The sequence below is a fragment of the Charadrius vociferus genome, unplaced genomic scaffold (assembly GCF_000708025.1).
Source record: "Charadrius vociferus isolate BGI_N301 unplaced genomic scaffold, ASM70802v2 scaffold43, whole genome shotgun sequence".
Classification (NCBI taxonomy): Eukaryota; Metazoa; Chordata; class Aves; order Charadriiformes; family Charadriidae; genus Charadrius; species Charadrius vociferus.
The window spans coordinates 6400738-6419675 of record NW_009648043.1 but is presented as its reverse complement, the minus strand read 5'-3'; the positions used below and the strand labels follow the sequence as shown (position 1 = coordinate 6419675).

At 40.1% G+C, this 18938-nt stretch overlaps 1 protein-coding gene across 1 annotated transcript in view; it reads left to right on the top strand.

The window, feature by feature from the left end:
• The window catches only part of KCND2 (potassium voltage-gated channel, Shal-related subfamily, member 2), a 279454-nt gene that overhangs the window by 246364 nt on the left and 14152 nt on the right, over positions 1–18938 (top strand). The window contains exon 2 of the mRNA XM_009883677.1: positions 15234–15396. Coding sequence (XP_009881979.1) covers positions 15234–15396 — 163 coding nt within the window. The remainder of the gene's footprint in view (positions 1–15233; positions 15397–18938) is intronic.

Below are 18938 nucleotides of genomic sequence, written 5' to 3'. Positions count from 1 at the left end.
GTGAGACTGGAGTGCATTTTGAAAATGGACAGAAGATGGGGAGGCCTCTTGCAGAAGATAAATTGATAGGAATTATGCAAATTACCTCATTAAGTAATGTGTCTTATCATCACAAGAAATAGCGTTAACATCAGCATTGATGGGGCCTCCTCTGCAATCGGATACAGGTTGTGAGCCAGATCAGAAACATCAGATACTTACAGCTGAGAGCAAGTACTCATGAAAGAAGCCGTACTGAAGTAAGCGAAACTGTTGTTGCAAGTGAAAAGGCCAGAATCTGGTCCTCATTAGGAGTTATACTTCACTTGAACATATTACTTTTGAAAAAATTACCCTTGAAAAAATTGAACATGGCTGATTTTCAGACTGCAATGACCGGGTGTGTTAAATCTCCGGGCTAAAAGTCAGTTTGAATCCTTGCAATCACAAGACACCAACTCCCATCTCCCTCAGGAGAGCAGAAGTCATTTCTGGAGGTAAGTGTCTGCAACACAACACAGCAGCCATACCTGTCACTCCTCTGTCTCTTGTACCGTGTAACAGCTCAAGGCCAGCAACACACACACAGCTGCACAGAGCTGAAAATCAGTAGGGGGCCAGGAGGCAATTGTCAGGCAGCCCCAGGCCAGTTCATAGAGAAGCAGTGCTCTGAGGTACATCATCTTTTTGCACCAGGATTGCAGCATTGACTCTCTTCTCCCAGGATACTAGCTCCATCCCCAAAGCTGTGCAGTTACAATGTGGGCACAAACAAGAAAGTACTTATAATAAGAAAGTCAAGGAGAAAAGGAAGAAAATCAGTGCTCAACACACTGACAACAACAAACCTGACAGCGGAAAAGGACAGAAGACTTGCCACATAAAGGTGTCTAAAAAGAGATTTATACTCAGTGAGAAGCAAAACTAATTGAAAATGCATAAAAAGGAGAGGGTTTGGCAGTCCTCATTAAATTATGCCTGTTGTTGCAGAGATAAAAGAAACACAGTTTGAACCAAAAGGTTGAGTAGAAATTTGAAATCCAAGGACAAAATTTTCAGTGAATAGCACAGGCAAATTAAGCACGAGGGTTGTCAGATGTTGGTTAAAGTTCCTGATTGATTTTGACAAACAGAAAGATAAATATATCAAATATAGTTACACTTGAAGTGGAAACAGGTAGAGACTGTTAGATTATTCTTTGATGCTGTTGCGGACCTTGAGGTCAAGCTGGAGAGAGTGGCTCAGGAAATAATCTTCCAGCTGTGGTCAGAGTGCTGGTCAGGAGGAGCTTTACTTGCTTAGTTATTGTTTACATCAAGCGGTCCAAAGACACAGCTGCAAGGCCAAGATAAATGATCTGCAGTATATTGCTTTTATTGTGTTTTCAATTAACAATGTGATTGTAAAGGTTTGCAGTAGGTCAAAGAAAGCTGGTGTGTGGTTCTAAATGTTCAGGAATCACTGTTTTGGGGAATTCACTGCTCGGTGGATAAGCAGAAGGAGCCCTTATTTGCAGCACAGAAATCATTACTGAAAAGGCAACTTTTACAGTCCTTCCATGCTGATGTCTGACATACCACAGCATTTCCCTGAGCATGACACGCAACCTTTGGAAGGGGAAAGAATTACAGTGGAGGCATAATATTAATGATTCAGAAAGTCTTGTGTCACAACCCTGAGCACTGCAGTATCTAATTATTAGGCATAACGATTTGCACGCAGGCTGTGCCAAATAATGACGGGAGAATTAGAGACCTAAAAATGGAGTCTGCCCTCTGGGGAAGGTCAGTGTAAGCCAATTGGTGGGAAAAAAGCCAAAGCGGTGCTGAGGGACTGAATTCCTATTCCCTCAAAGAATCCAGATCCGTGCTACAAGGAGGGCTACATCCTCCAGGACTACATACTGAGCCATCATCTTAAGTGAATCATGTTTGTCTTTCAAAACCTGAAGAAGGGAGAGGATAGGATAAGGATTTTCTTCCAAAAGGCAGAGCAGTAGGTGCAGGTGGTCCCTCTGAATTCCAGCCTCGATGATTAGTGCAGTCGAACTAGCCATTGGAGAGCTGGGATCAAAAAGATTTTTTGCATGAGGGATCTGACCCCCCATGAAAGCTCCAGCCTCCCAAAGCTTTACTCACTGTTGTTGAGTAAAGTATTTTCTCTATGTCATAATTCAAAAAAATGAAAATTAATTTGTTAAAAAAAAATCACAAGACTTCTTGTAGCCGTGGTTTGATTGTTCACTTAAAACAATAACAAATTTCAGGCTTGGCTTGCTGAATATTTAAGCATATTATGAAGCACAGGCTGCACAGGAAGAGATTGAGAAAATCCTATTCCAGCATTCCCTATAGCATGATTTCTTGACTACACATGTGGAGTATCTATACCCGTAACTCTCTGGAAAGAGAATTCTCCCAAAGCCTTCCAAAATCCTTGCTTTTACCATTGGGCATCTGGCAAATTTTTCACAAAGCTCCAGACTTTTTAGTGAACACTGAAACTTTACAGAGTCTGCATTTAAAAATGTGATGGAAAGGATGTGTAGTGGCCCAGAAGCTCCATTTCTGAGGGATCCAGGAGAAAATTCAAACGTTATCAATGATCTCTAAATAGTTAGATTTTGAAGGGGTTCTGGCACAAAGTTTTTAAATGTTGTAACCGATAGAGAGGGAGAGATTTTTTAAAAATGGAGAAAAACGTGGAAAATTTATTTCTCTACTACCTGTGAAAAGAATGGTAGTGGTCAACATTCTGAAGCTTTATGCCTGAACGACTGAGAAGATTGGTAGTGAGATACAGAACCTTTCAATTATGGTACATGAATTCAAATAGGAGTGGGGCAGTAGTGACAGAAAGTCATTACCATGTCATTGCAGCTTGCTAACGTTTAGAGATTCATTGGTGGCTTGAGTCCAATGGTACACAAGAGGTCACAGTAGAAAATGCGCCATCGGAACTGGCAGAGGTAGTCAAACCCACTTCTACCCTTTGTAACATGCTGCTGCCTTTCCATACCCAAAGTTATCCATTCAAAGTCACGTCAAGACTCAAAGCCAGTGCGGTGAAGCATTCAAAGTCCACACTGCACAATCTGATGAAGAGAGGACTTTAGTCTCCAGACCATTGATCCAATACTTTACATGTGTAATAATTGCAAATTTTCTTGTTTAAATTATATAAATTGTGTAATGCCAAGCTTTTACAGCCTGCAGAGGCAGTGCCTGGCAGCTGGGAGGGTGAGGGTTAAGCTGTCCATGGCCAGAGCATCTCACAGGGCTTTTGGTTTCTTTGCAAGAAAGGGGATATAACTATGCTCAGCTGAAACGAATTACTCTGCCAGGAAACTGTAAGAGGATTGAATGCTATAGCATTCCCTCCTTCTTTCAAGGTTTGGGGTGATTTAGCACTGATGGAAAGCTGAGTTTTGAGGAGCCTTGAGTGAACTCAGAAGAGGCTTTTGTTTTGCTAGACTTGGAGTACGTGAATTGCTTCATTTTTCCTGGACTTACCTGAGCAAGCTCAGAAATCCCTGAAAATTGGAAAAGAGCAAAAAAGACAATTAGATCAAGGGAAAGAATAGTAAACAGTCCATTGCAGCTAGTAACTTCCACTGATGTGTTTTCTCAAATATATTCTAAATAGAAAGGCATGAAAAATGAGGAAAGAGGAAAGAGCTGAATTTCAGAGACAAAATAACAGTAGATGTTCTCAGAAAAAATAACAGTAGATGTTCTCAGAGAAATTATTCTCTTTACTAGCTAGAAAGGGACACTAAGACCCTGGACTGTGTAAATCTTCCAGTGCACAAAAGTTGTTTGAAGGAATTATTATTACCTTAAAGGGAAAGTTCTTAGTCTTACCTAAGTGTGTATATATATGTTTGTATTATATATCTGTGTGTGCAGGCACATATAGAAATATAGTAGAGTAGTTTTTACTCTTGGTTTAACAGATTTAGAGTTAGTGTTAAGAGTAAAAGTTAAAAGTAAAAGTTAAGAGTAAGTTAAAAGTAACTGAAGTGTTCAATATTTGGCAGAGATCCCTAGAGAGTTAGGCCAGTAGCAGTGTCACACTGCCACAAGCTATTTTGTGTTTTTCGGCTTTGGCTGAAGGAATATAAAGATAATACTGGTCCATCAGTGGCTGTGTTGGCAAGCAAAAAATTATCATCTTGGCCTAACTGGCCAGTGTTGAATGTGACACAATAGCCTATTTTCAAGTGAGGTGAAAATATTGGAAGCAGAGCAAGTAATAAAGTGAAAGTTGGGAGGATGGGGAGTTCTGAGTATTTTTAAAGAGAAGGAAATAATTCTGTTTATTATCTCAAGAATACTTTTGAAATATTTTGACTATCAGTATTTTAACATAATAAACTCCAGTGTTATCTAATGGGACTAAATACGTGGAAGAAAACCAGAATGTTTTTTAGTTACAAGATGTGCCAGAGGGTGAAGACAACCCTGTACTGCAGACTGGGGACTTTGCTTAGTACTTTGCTGAAAAAAAGCAGAAGAAGGAGTTCCAAATGTGCTGGGAGTCATCCCTAGATCTTGATCTGCCCATTAGAGTGCTGAAGAGCATTAATGCTAGCAGTGGCTAAAACCTCCATCAGTCAGAGTTTTACTTGAACGTGGGAGCAGCTGGATTTGATTCCCAAGCGAAATCAGCTCACTGATCTCGGTACTGTGCCCAGTAGCTGTCACAAAAAAAAGGCACGGCTGTCCTTGCAAACTTCCACAGTGCTTTTCTAGTGTTAATGTGATTTATACTTGGAGCAGTTTGACCTGATGGCTAATATATACTCAAGAGAAATTTAGGAATGGATTGGCAGATCAATGCTTTGTTTTGACTTCTCTGCTATTTAGCACAAGTACTGCAACGAAAAGAAAATCTGTAGGAAAAATTAATTACATAAAATTTTCAGCGATATTTCTGGGACGAAAGAGTAACACTGGACCCAGACCGTACCTAATCATACTGCTAATAGGAAAATTTTCCCCTCCCCTCCACTGAAGCAAGGTGGCACATCAAAACATACCCCTGGGCTTCAGAAAGGTGCATTTGAGTCTGCACCAAAATCTGTGCTTCACAGCTCAATCCTAAATTCAGTCACAATGCTGAATTTTTTTTACTAAACAGTGTGTTCCTAGAATGCAGAATTGTGTGGTGTCATCATCTTCCTCATGCTCCTGAAGTGTCTGAGGGAGCAGAGAGTGTCCACAAACCAAGGCCAAGTGGGGGAGATGGGAGATATTTAGCAGCTGCCTTCGGAATTGTTTCCCAGGAAGGATGTGTCAAACCCTCATCCATCCTGCCGGGAATCAACATAGCCTGGAACTGGACTCTCTTTACAGCCAACCTTGGCGTAGTCAATAAATCTCACATTGCTCTTGTTCACCACCTTTGCTATGGGTTCTTTATTCAAGTCAATAAATCTCACATTGCTCTTGTTTGCAAGGTTGTTGCCCCACCTTTGCTATGGGTTCTTTATTCGGTCTTTGCTAGGTGCTGTGTTCAGGCCCTCACTTGAAGGCATCGCCCATCTTTCACCCCTAACCTTTAATGTGAAAAGTGGCTAGACATGGTGGTACTTTTGAAGGTGGGGCTTTTTACATCCTGGTGTTTGTGTTGCTTCCAGTTAATGTCTCAAATAAGAACTACTGGAAATTCTTTACACTCCATTGTGTTTGTATCAGTTTATTTAAAGTGCTGAGCGTTTGGGATTGGTGTGTGTTCATCCTGGTTCCTATTTCTCCATTTCTCCATGATACATAAAACACTGTCTCTTAACTTTGTGTCACTTTTTAGTCCAGGTCTCCCAAGAAAGGATTTTCTGAAAGAGCATAGAGAAAAAAAAATCCTCTAAAAATTTGTATTCACAGGATTAACAAAGGTGTATTTCTTTTAACCTGAATGTTGGTACAAATCGAGGAGTGCATTTTCTTCCTCCGGTTAGCACAGGTGCTGGGTGACCTATGCCATTTCGCTGATCATTTTGTAAGGGTTGTGTCATGACAGTCATCAGTGCCAGAAGCCGAACAGCTCCTTTTCCTTTGTCAGTGATGGAGATCTGGGAGGTAAGGAAAATTTTACCAGCTCCCACCAGTAAAGATTTGGACAGAGGAATAACAAGGGTGAGAAATCATATATTAACATTGTGAATAACTGGCTCACTGTGCAAGTCGGCACCAGAACAATAAGGTATTCTGGACTTGTCCGTACCTCTCCTTTGAAAACTGTGTGCCGTTCTGGTCTTGTTTTCTTGCAAATAGTATAAAAGAATTGGAGAGGATTCAGAAAAGGGCAAAAGGTATGATCGGGTTTAGGGAGTAGAATCTGTATGAACAGAGCAGGACTTGTAAGGCTAGAAAAGACATAAGGTAAATAGGTACGAAAACACAAGTAGCAGGAGAAGGGTGGCTGGAGATCACGCACAAGCTGCTTTTTTGAATACAAGGAGCTGGTTGGGGGCATCATACAAAGCAAGGAACAGCAGCCAGAGCAGTCAAAAGGTCACTGACCAAGGAACTGCCAAACAGTGTTGAGAATACCAAAAATGTGCTCAGATTTAAGGAGAAAAAATAAAGCCTGTGGAAGTGCAATCCACTAAGGATCACCATATACAAAGAAATTACAGTTCTGGTACTTCTTGAGTTATTTGTAAGTGGTTGGAGCATGGAAAAACCAGGGTGAAATCTTTAAGTATTATTTGGAACAGTCCCTACATGTTTTTTTTTTTGTTTGTTTCAGGTTAAATTTTGGAGCCTGAATACTAGGCTAGGTGAAGCTTTGGTCTGACCTATTACTGGTATTCTTTTGCTCATTTCTAAGCCTTGAGCTGGTTAGTTCATCCTATATATCTGTTTATGTGTAGGCACATGCACTGACAAAAGAACCATTGAAAAATTAGACCCTGACTAAATAAGTGATATAAGTCATTGATTTTTAGGAGCAAAGACCTTGGAATGTTTTCTCTTAGGGAAGTAAGTTGGAATTACAGGAGCACAGATCAAATTGTCTTTTCTTTTTTTCCTTTGAGTTACATTTGGCTTCACATAAAACAGAATGAAAAGAGGGAATGTCTACATCAGGCCCCAGAATATGTGAAGTATCTGAGTGACAGAGGAAAAGTATATTCTTCCTGCAATCATTTGTACCATCTTATGAATAATTATCCAGCCCAGCATTTGTTCTCTGCTTATCACCATGGTATCTTAAAGACTTGAAATTCTGAAGTAATACAACAAATTAATAAATGAATTCTATGTCAATTAGATACAGTATTCTTAGGACTAAAGATGATTTTAGGAAATGAAGACATTTTTACTTACCTCTGTCTAATTCTTCCAAATCTAGGCCTGGATCACATTCACATTTCACATTCACATACAGTGGTGTTTTAAAAATAGAATTAGCTCCTAAACAGCAACTTAGATACTTTTCAAGTTGTAAATGTACAGGTTGAATCCTTAAGGCAACACAGTTGAAATGCGTATTTTGAAATTCCACTTAAACTTATTACCAGTAGCAATTTAAATTATCTGTTGTTGGATGTAACGTTGAAATAAATGACTAATTAGTGTCAACTTGCCAGCATTAAGTCACTAAGCAGCTTGGAAGCTCTAGGAAACAGCTTTATAACAATTTACAGCACCCTCCTTAGACAAGGACACCATTTTGCAATTGTCAGATATAATTTGACATCGCTATAATATTGCTTTATGCATAGCACTTCTTTTTCTGCCCTCAAAATGGGTAGTTTGTATTCTTCACTGATGGTCTTTTTTTCACTGGTCTCAAAGTTAAAGGGGTTAACTGCTATTTGCTCCCTTGCAGAATATGTGCTCCATCCTAGAGCTAGCCTTATTGTGAAGGGAATGAGTTGAGATTAGTTATTCACACGTCCGTGATAGCACAAAGGCAGGGCTTAACCAGGCATTCCTCCTATCTGGAGCGCGTGACAGTCCAGCTGATGAATTTTATTGCTGATGTACAGCCCTCCATCTGCTGTACTAAGCATAAAACCCCACCAAATACATGGTAGATGTCTCACTGGGTCAGCATCTCTGTACCAGAAGCTGGTGCTTGGAAGCCTCAATTCTGAAGTACTACATAATGTGCCGTGACATTACAGCATTTAAAACAAAAGCCAAAAAGCAGTTTGGAAGTGCAAACCAATGCTTGCCTCGGTGCACAGGGACCCTCAGCAGTGATTGTCACAGTCTCAGTGTTACCTTTCGGCAGGAGAGGTCTTGGGCGCTAGCAGGGACCACGCAGAGTGAGGGCACCTGCACTTGCCACAGAGGCCTGCTACATGCAAAAGGTTGTGAGAAGCTCCCTTTGCCCAAAAACTCCAAAAAAGGCCCATTTTCACCTATAAGTATGGATGATGGCCAGTGCATTGTGAGAACCACCGTGATTTGCCCAGAGAGGTGGTAGATGCCTCATCCCTGGAAAGATTCAAGGCCAGGTTGGACAGGACTCTGAGCAACCTGATCTAGTTGATGATGTCCCTGCTCATTGCAGGGGGTTGGACTGGGTGACCTTTAAAGGTCCCTTCCAACCCAAACTTCTATTGATTCTACTTAGGTAACACTAAGAAAGGCAGCTTGCAACTTCTGCGTCAAGAATAGGTTTTCTGCTGTGTTTCTTTCCTTAGTCATAAAAAGTGTCTGATCCATTCAGAAATATTCTCTTTTTCCTAAAAACAAACATGCTCATTTTTGCGTCTGAAATCTGGGAAAAAAACAAAACAGAACACCACCTCAGTAGTATGTCTGTGTAATTGCAACGCAGGTGGTAGGAGTCAGTTAAGCCGTCGCTCTGGTAGTTTAGATACCCCCATACAACGTGAACCAGACATCGTACTTCTGTGGTGCTTTGCAGCAGCTTAGGAACAGTTAGAATATTAGCTTTTCCTATGGATCGAGGGAGAGATGACAAAAAAAATAGGATTTTTTTTACCTTTTTTGATTTAATATTTTATGGTAAACAAAACCAGAAGGAATTTGTCTTGACTGCAAGAAGCTGGGAGCGTTTCCTTGGGCAAGTCTTTTAAATTTTCCATGCAAAAGTTCCTTTTTTTGACCTCTGAGTACTAAAGCCTACCTTTACAAATCTATTTAAGCTTCTTGGATGAAAGCCCTGGTGCACATGCAAAAAAAAAAAAAAAATCCCTGAATTTGAGTAGAAATTTTCTCTTTCAGAACCTGCAAACTCAGCCAGGTGCAGGGGCAATAGTTTGGTTCTCTTGCACTGCAGGCTGGAAAGCCCGGAGAGCACTGCCACTCCTGAGAAGCAGATGTGGTTTTCATCATTCATGAAGAATCATTCTAGCCAGCTCTTGGAGGAACACTTGTGGACCCCAGAGGGGACCACGTCCATCACTACTGAGCAGAAGAGAGGGCTATTGCAACAGAGGGCCCTTTGCAGCAGTAAAAGCAGCTGGGAAGATTATTTGCAATTCGATGCAGAATCACCCTGGGCTGAAATAAAATTTGGAATAATTTGTGTAACGTTCTGCATCTCACACTAACAGCAATATTTTGTATTATTAGAAATTACTTTTCCAAAATCATTAGGCTGTTTTAAGACCTAGGTAAGGCTGCAGATTCATCATGATTACTGTTAGTGTCAGAGGGGTTGGGAATTGCTTTTCTTGCCTTCTCCTCTCTGCCGGCGCGTAAGTGTGTGCCCGACTGGGTGGCTGGCTGCCTAAACGCATGGACAGATGAGCAGCCGTATGATCTTCGCTGGGAGTCTCACCAGAGCAGCCTCTGGAGCTCTGCCTGCAGCTCCTGGAGAGCACGAAATGGTCATTAGCCCAGATGGGAAGCAAGAGGGCAAATGCCTCATCATCCCACCCAGGTGGGTAAAGCACCGACCCTGCCCAGAGCGAGCATGCAGCTGGAGGATGGGAGGATGGACCTTGTCCTGGAAAGGCAGGACACCATTCTGTTAATCAACTCCAGTGCAGAAAGCCTGAACTCTGCCTGGATGACATGCTAAATCCACTGGGAAATGTGATTTGTCTCCCACACATGAGAAAACGTGTCGTGCTGGCTTCTACAACGATTGCTTAGTTTTCATGGATTTCATACTGTTTTCATTGTTCGTTGGTCATAAATTCCCTTGCTTTTAAAATAAATATTACTGAGTTAATTTTAATGACTTTTCGTTTATTTTACAACTCCATTATTTTCTAACATATTTTACAAGTTTGAAAACAAAAATCTTACTAGCTTTCCTTTTCAGCAAATAAGATGGGAGCAGACAACAGACCTCAATCAATGTAATATTTTCTTAAAGAATGTAAATGAATTCGAAGGAGGTGGGAGAGGGCACACGTATTTGTAACACGGCTTTAAAAATATTTTTGCATTTGCATTTATTTTTAATGGCGTTTATGCCCTCTAGTGACAGTAAACGCTATTACAACTAGGTTTTTTGAATATTGACAATTTTTTTTTTCCCTTAGCTTTTTCTGTCAATATCAGCCTAAACTATTTGATCTTTGTAAAAATACACATCCGTTATTTATTCCTATTATATATTTCCTGTAGTCTCATAATTTTGCTGTAGTGGTCATTGGGAGGGAGGTGGTGTTTCTATCCAAAGTAAGGTATTCCACACATTTGTTTCTGATCTGTCAAACATACACAAAAAATGTTGCTAAATTACAATTTCTGTGATTACTTATTTTATGCTTCAAAATTCATTTGTTTTTCACTTGAAAAAATTATTCTTGTGTTCAAACAAACAAACAGAAGTTAAATACACAGCATTGTCCCTCTCATTTGTTAAGACTGTTAAAGAAAAGACCTTCTTTGCCCACATCAAGGAAAAATGGCAAAAAAAGTATGACTTGTTTTAATTATAATTCAGACCTTTGACTTATGAAATATTCCATCTTAGAGACATCAAAAAACAGTCTTTATTACATTCAGGAACAAGATAAATAGCCAATGATGCCACAAATACAGCCTCTGTTGGCTGAGATTTCTTGAATTATGGGTATGCAACATCAGATATATTCCACTCATCAGTTAAAAAAGCAGTATTGCTTTGGCAGGTGGACATCCACAGGTAAGTTTTGACGTGGCAATGCTTAAGTTACAGGCGTTTGTAACTCCAAATGCATCCATGTTTCCCAAGTTCCTACAATAGCTCAGCCTTCTGTGTGTGTTTCAAGCTGCATTTCATGCCCCCAGATCTGTCATGCAAAGCTGTAAGAAATCATGCCCGTGTTGCTCAGATCCATACTCTGAAATAGCCAGTATTTGCAAAATAAAGGAATCTACTGGCACCATCTTCCCTTGCGGTCAGGAGTCAAATATGCAAAGGTGGTGTGTCGCCTGTTGAATACAACCAGCTGAGACAAACACACGTGCCTTTAAATCCATCCATCCCTGTACAGTGACACTTAGTGAACAGATGTCCACAAACTGCAAGCAATAGCACATGCCTGACCTGTCTGGACTACATCTAGTGAAACCTAGGCATTAGTTTGATCATGTAGTTTTTGACTTGTGATTTGATAAAACTTGATTGACACATCTAGTTTGTCATAGCCTTTTTCCTTCCCTTTTTGGCTAATGAAGTAGAATGCACCTGACTGATAACAGGGATCACTATGACATCTCTTTTTCTTCACTCGTCCAGAGCATACAATATTGGGATGACACTTTTGACATTACAAAATTAGATTGTCAGTACAAATCATAAATACCCAAAGACTGACTTAAGCTTTGGCCACAATAATAGATGTATATGGAACAGACTACACAAAGCTATGAAAAGACTGCAAGGAGGAAAAAGCATGTAAAGAGAATAGGTTTGCAGGTACGGTCTGAAAAGCAGTGAGACAAGCGGGGCAGCACTAGATAAAACCTTGAAGTAGTTCCCTTTTGAAAAGTGACTGTGAAAATTGCTTAAAAAGTTTCCATATTTGTTGTGGAACAAATTGTCCCTCCATGACTGAAGGGATCAGAACTGCAGAACTTAGAATTTGTTTTAGAGATCAGGTATAATTTTTCCACTTTGAAATACAAGCACCACAAAGCTATCCTGGCATCTGAAAATGAAGTTATGTTCTCTATCAGTTTAGACTTTCCAAGGAATAGAGCAATTGCAGGTGGGGTAAAAGAAAAAAAATTCCCTTCATTTTGTGTCATCCACTTCCATTGGTGGTATTCAGCGATGTATGAGGTGTAACAAAAGGCAATGTTTAATCCAGCAGGAGGAACTCCATTAACAATTCTGGTCCTGTCTACACTGCACTAAAATCTGTGTCACTGCCCCAAAGGAGAGCAAGGCTAACCAGGGCAAATGTAGTAAAAACTCCGGTTTGTCACAAAAATGAACAAATATGTTTCTCACTCTGTGCAGGAAGGCTAATTTCTTGGAAGTCATTTTTTTCTGACCGTTACTTTATTTAAACATCTCCAACACAGTGTTCATCAACAGGAGAAAAACTAATTATTTAAGAGTAATTAATGATGTGAAAGATATTAATAGCACTAAACAATGGACAAACAACATTATATTTGGAAAATGTCACCGTACTACAACTTATCTAAGCTGAAATAGAAAAATAAAAAAAGCTACTTATTTAAAAATAAGCAGTATATCCATCTACCTGTCATTTTGCCCAGAAGGTAAGAAAAACATTGCAAAATACCTTAATGTATCAAACAATTCTGATTTCTTTTTTTTTTATTTGGCTCCATAGCACTGAAACACTGTGAAAGGGCACCTCCTTAAGTCAGTAGCTAGATCTGCACATAAATACTGAAATGTTAGGGATGGATCAGCTAATAGTTCCTGTCACTACTCCTAAAGCATCATTCTGCACTTGATTCACATAATTATAGTGTCACATTATCAACAGGATGAACTATATCCCTGAGCAACTTCAAACCAAATTAATTAGAGCCAGAAATGCCTTCTGTCCACAGCAGCCATCGGTGACAATGTGAGCTTATGAAGGTTCAGCAATTTAGCATTTCAAGTGACAGGCATCTAAATAAGGTTTAGGAATCTAGTTTAGGAGTTCTGTCCAGTAGTACTGGGCAGGTGTAAATTTTGCATTCCAAGATCTGGTTGTGTCAGGTACGTGTTGCCTTTTGAATAGCTTTCCGGTGATACACTTCGATTCAATTTAAGAAAATAGTTGGATCAGATCTAAAAGGATGAAGTAAAACCATAGCAAATACTGTAAACCGGCAACGATCATCAGTGATTTGATCCTAGGACTTGTCCCCTAAGCTCACCACCCTGGCCCCATGCCCACTGCTCACCTCACTGCTCCGCCCGAAAAAAAAAAATGGGGTTAGTTAAGTGTCAGGGATCCTCTTTGTCAAAGGGACCTTGGAAGGTCATTTATCCACTTCCGTGCCCAAAGGAAAGAACAGCTGGGCGTGTGTCACTCCTGACAGCTGATAGTCAGCTCTGGCTTTAGGAAGATAAGCACCAAAAATGCCTATGTTGTGAGGTGTAAATGTTGACGTGAACTCTCTTTCTAGTATTTTCCCAGTTTTATCTATCTTGTAATTAACACCAGCTATATTAGTAATTTAGAAGATGGATGCTATTACATTATGTCTTATGTAACAAATGTAACTCCAGTCCTGCATGTCACAAAATTAGAAATTAGCAGCATTCAAATTATGCGCAGGTGGGAGGGTGGTATTGATAGAAATATTAATGCATTTTTTCCTCTGAATATTTTACACTTGGGCATGCTTTGTAAAGCAACTAAACATTTATTTTACACAACATAATCTTTGTCAATGGCCTAAAACTTGGTCATCCATATTATATCTGTCTGGGTGACAACTTATTTGAATATTTACATTAAACACCTTCCTCTTATCTTACAAAGTGCAAACCATTCATCTTCACCTACAAGTTGATACATAATCTCCTTCTGACATATGCGAAACGCTCATTGCTAGAAGGTGTTCTCTAACCCCATATAGATTCTTCATTATCTGATATCCTTACCCTGTTACTCCCCCTTCTCATGATTAGGTGAAGAATTTGGACTGTGTGACTTGAAGACTCTCCCCCATCTTCTTTATTATTTTTCCGATTCCTGCTAACAGATAGATTTTGTCTTAGAGATAGCATTTTCCAAACACTGCCCCTCCTGCAGTTTTATTTCTTACCTTTTCTTCTGTTAACAGTTCATAAATTCTTTGCAACAGGGAATGTGCTCTCTCTCTGCTCACGAGCATAGTAAACTCACATGCTACAATCAATGTTTAGTAATAACTTCAAAACCAGTGAAGTTAAAAACAGAATGGTACTTGAAGGTAATTTATTTCTTTATTAAACTCTGTAGTATCTAATTCTGTACTTGTCCTTTGGAAGATGGCGGTCTACAGAGTGCAAAGACCTGATATCTCTTGATGTCACTGGAATGTCTCGATGTGCTTCAGCAGCAGTATGTTCTTACTTGCTGGACAAAACAATATCCAGCATCATAAAGAAAGGTGGTAGCCCACATAATTTTGATCACTGACAGGATTTGTGGTTAGAATTTGTTTTGTTGCTTTCCCGTGTCTTGATTTTTTCGGGTTTGCTTTCAGCTACACCATAGAAGGGACCTCTGGAGGTCAGCTAGTCCAGCCTCCCACTCCAAGAAGGCCTATCAACAACAACAGATTAGGTCAGCCATGCTTTTGTCTAGCCAAGTGTTGAAAATCTCCAAGGATAGAAAGTCCACAATCTCCTGGGCACCCTGTTCCAAAAATGTGCTACCCTCCAAAATGAAAGTACTATATCAACTTAAGTGAGATAACAGATTATTCAGCTTGGCACCTAACTTACCAATTGTTCTCCCTAAGATCTTGCTGATGGAAAGTGATGAGTTCTTCCAAAGAGCAGAGTAAGGACTTAACTTCAACACGGAATTTATTTTTTTTTTCCTTAGCAAGGTCACTCTCTCTCCATTGCAAAAGGGGCAGCCTGGGAAGACTGCAGCAGTAAAACATAGATGCCCACAGTTTAATGGACAGGATTCCCGACATTAGCTTGAAATTAAAATTATGTGTGCACAACAATGGACATGCTGTATGTGTATGCATATGTCTATAGAGTATTACCTACATGCAGCGAGTATTATTTGCAAGAAAAGTAAAATCTATTGTGCAATTAATTCAACTTGAAATTCAATACTTAGAAGAGATTTTGTCTTTACTAAGCATTTGGTTTTCTTTTACTAAGCATTTGGTTTTCTTTAACCCAGATATGGTGACATGGTGCCGAAGACAATAGCTGGCAAGATTTTTGGTTCAATATGCTCCCTGAGTGGGGTCTTGGTCATTGCTCTGCCAGTTCCTGTAATTGTCTCCAACTTCAGCCGTATCTACCACCAAAATCAACGAGCAGACAAGCGCAGGGCACAAAAGGTAAGCTAATTTTTCCCCCTTTTGTTGTTGAGCAGTAGATAAAATATGACTTTATATATGGTGTGTATCCTCACATGATTATTTCTTCGCAAAAGGAAATATGTATGTGCTACATGCCTAGCCCATGTCCTAGATGCAAATACTGTGTTATTTTTAGTGAAAAAAAAAAAAACAAACAAAAAAACAAAAACAAAAACCACCAAACCAAAACCGGTCCATTTATCTTTTCTGTCAAAATTTACAGATCTATTATTGTGGTCATTCATCCTGCTTGTTAGGCTAGATCTAGTATTTTCAGGTAATAGCTGCAGTTCCACCCACTGAAGATTTTTCTGTGTTTTTCAGGCAGACTTTCTTTCCACCAGACTCTTCTGCGAAAAAAAACCCAACAACCAAATAAAAAAAAAAAACTTAATGATTTCTAATGTCTATCGTAACAGCCTGCTTCACTAATCCATGTGTTTAATTCCCAGGTTCAGTCTCTGGGGAATCTGATTATTGGGGAACTTGTCTCCTCAGCTCTGGTTTGCTTTAAAGGCTTCAGAAAAAGAGCTTAATCAGGAAAAGCTGAAAGCAAAAGTCATTTTTTTCCAGCTTCCTTGATTTGCTGAATCTCTCACTAAAATACCAACTATCTCTACAACAAAACAGTTTCCCTCCCTGACCCATATGGCCAGAACGAGATGTTTACCACGAAAGACACAACCAAGTCTGGGTAGTCACCTTCATTTCTACATCACTGCCAAAGTACTAATCCTGATTCACCTCACCCAGACCTATAATGCTAAGCAACTCATTTGAAGCCCTGATAAGGGAGCCAAGATGCATTACTGTCATGGTTTAACCCCAGCCAGCAGCTAGAACCAAGCAGCCGCTCGTTTACTTCCCCCATGGTGGGATGGGGGAGAGAATTGGAAGAGTAAAACTGAGAAAAAATATCATGGGTTGAGATAAAGACAGTTTAATAGGTAGAGCAAAATGCTCACATGCAAGCAAGGCAAAACAAGGAATTCATTCACTGCTTCCCATCAGCAGGCAGGTGTTCAGCCATCTCCAGGACAGCAGGGCTCCACCACACGTAAGGGTTACTTGGAAAGACAAACGCCATCACTCTGACCATCCTTCCTTCTTCTTCCCCAGCTTTATACACTGAGCATGACATCATATGGCAAGGAATATTTCTTTGCTCAGTTGGCGTCAGCTGTCCCAGCTGTGTCTCCTCCCAACTTCTCGTGCCCCCTCGCCAGTTTACTTGCTGGTGGGGCAGTGTGAAAAGAAGAAAAGACCTTGACTGCTTACCAACAACCAAAACCACTAGTGCACTATCACACTATTCCCATCCCAAATCCAAAACAAATTATTACACCAGCTGCTAACAAAAAAAAAAAAAAAAAGAATTAACTCCAAACTCCATCCTAGCTGAAACAACCACCCCAGCTGACAACTACCTTCTGCTGGTGGCAGTCAGAAGGCTCTGGATGCACCACAGAGCTTGCCGAGGCTGAGGTGTCACCACTTGGGCTTTTTGTGGTCCCATGCCCTCTCTTCAGAAGCCCTGAGTCTCCAGTGGTCCAGGGAGGATCGCTGCTCACAGAGGAGTGCAGGCAGGCCGTGGCTGGGGACTACATACATAGACCAGGGAACACAGGCGGCCCCAGGTCACATCTGCCTCATACAGACAACAGCACCAGGTTTAGAGATATAAAATGTTTGTGTATTTCTTTCTGGCCTTTGACCAGAAAGGTCACCATTTTGACTGATCTGTTCATGGAGATGAAGTAAATGTACACAGTGATACCATTCTGAGAATATCTTAAAATCAGGAGAAACAGAGATAGCTGGCCAAAAAAGTCAGTCATAGGCCCATGCTAAAATATTGTACTTTTTAATGGTGACATCTTGGAAGAATGCTGTTAGATGAGGAAAATGGTCATAAAAGAAATAGGGCATATCACAGAAATGTCACACCTTTCTAGAAACCCGATTTCAAATATGTGCTGCTTCAGTGATCCAAATATCACCCCTTACCTATCCTACTAATTCCACCCACCCTTTTGCATGCTGTTCTGTCCCATGTGCTAGTTCCAGCTGTGCATTCCCCACTCCCACAGCTGGAACATGCGGAGAACACATCACTCGTATTTGTCAAGAACTTTTTCACTTCTGTTTACGTAATGGCAGCAGACAGAGAAAGAACAGCATATATCAGGCAGAGCACAGTGCTTCATTAGTGTGCCTCTGAGCATCGCGCCAGTCATGGATAACAGATCTGCTTGATCCCAGCAATCCATGTGCCTGTTCTGAGCTTTCATAATAACTGCAGACACAACCGCCTTACTTCAGATAGAAACTGTCTCCTACTGCATGTCATGAAAAAAAAAAAAAAAATCTATGCCTGCTTTACACTTGCCAGTGAAAGAGAGATGGACACTAGAAAATACCTTGCAAAAATTAGATTGGCAGACTGGCTGATATTCCCCATAATCTCCTCCTGAATAGAAACTGCTTGAGTGAATAACTGAGTTTTTCTCCTTGCAAAACAGTGAGCTCATTGTATGTTTCAAACAGGAATATGAAATGATGAATGGCAATCCTGCCAAGCATTTTTTTCCTCTACACCCCAGAACAATGCCAACAGTAAGGATGAGAGATTTCCTCTGACCGTGTTTATGCCCTTCTTGCTTTGGAGAAAATGGCTTTGAGGTCTGATTGACTTAGCACTGGATGTGTGTTTCATTGATATCTCCTATTGCAAAGCCAATCTCTGTCAATCTAAAATGACTGAGATGTTGAACTGAATATCACTTTGATGAACTGAAAAAATCAACAAAAAGCACTTTTTGGGTACTTTATAGTCCATATTTAGCAATATTTAACTATGAAGTATAGCCTTGCATATCACAGGAGGGTTCTACTGCATTGTATAAGAATATTCAAGCAAAAGGGTCACATTATTGAAGTTTGAAATTCGTTCTTCATTTCATAAAATAGGAGCTTTACACAGCTTTCTAAATTAAAAGTTTCCCGAGGCACCAACCTTATTTCTACTCTCTAAGGCTGAAGAACATAAGCTTGAAAGAAGGTGCTGTTTCACGGAGCACAGCATGAACCCCTGCAGGCAACCGTACTTCCTGCTGGCTACAACAGCTTCCATCTGATTGAGAGAGTTGTATATTTGAATTGTGCAACTTACTTTATCAATATCTCATATAGAAGTTTCATCAAGGTAATCTTCAGAAATAGCAAAACGTTTGGGCTGTAAGGAAACTCTGTAAAGGTCTCTGGTGAAGAGCTGAAACCTAGTCCCAGGAGCACGGGCAATTTTCAGCAGAAAAATCTTGTCACTTCTATTAGGTTTTTTTCAAGAGCCATGTCACCATTAGTATATGAATTTACTGAGTTCTGCACAGTCATTCAAGATTAGACAATTCCATTTTTTTCTTTTTGGCAAAAAGATGCTGCACATTAATGTTCAGGAGAAGGTGGAAGAGAGAAATTTATTTATGTACCACCTCATTTAAAATCCATTTTAAAGGAAACTC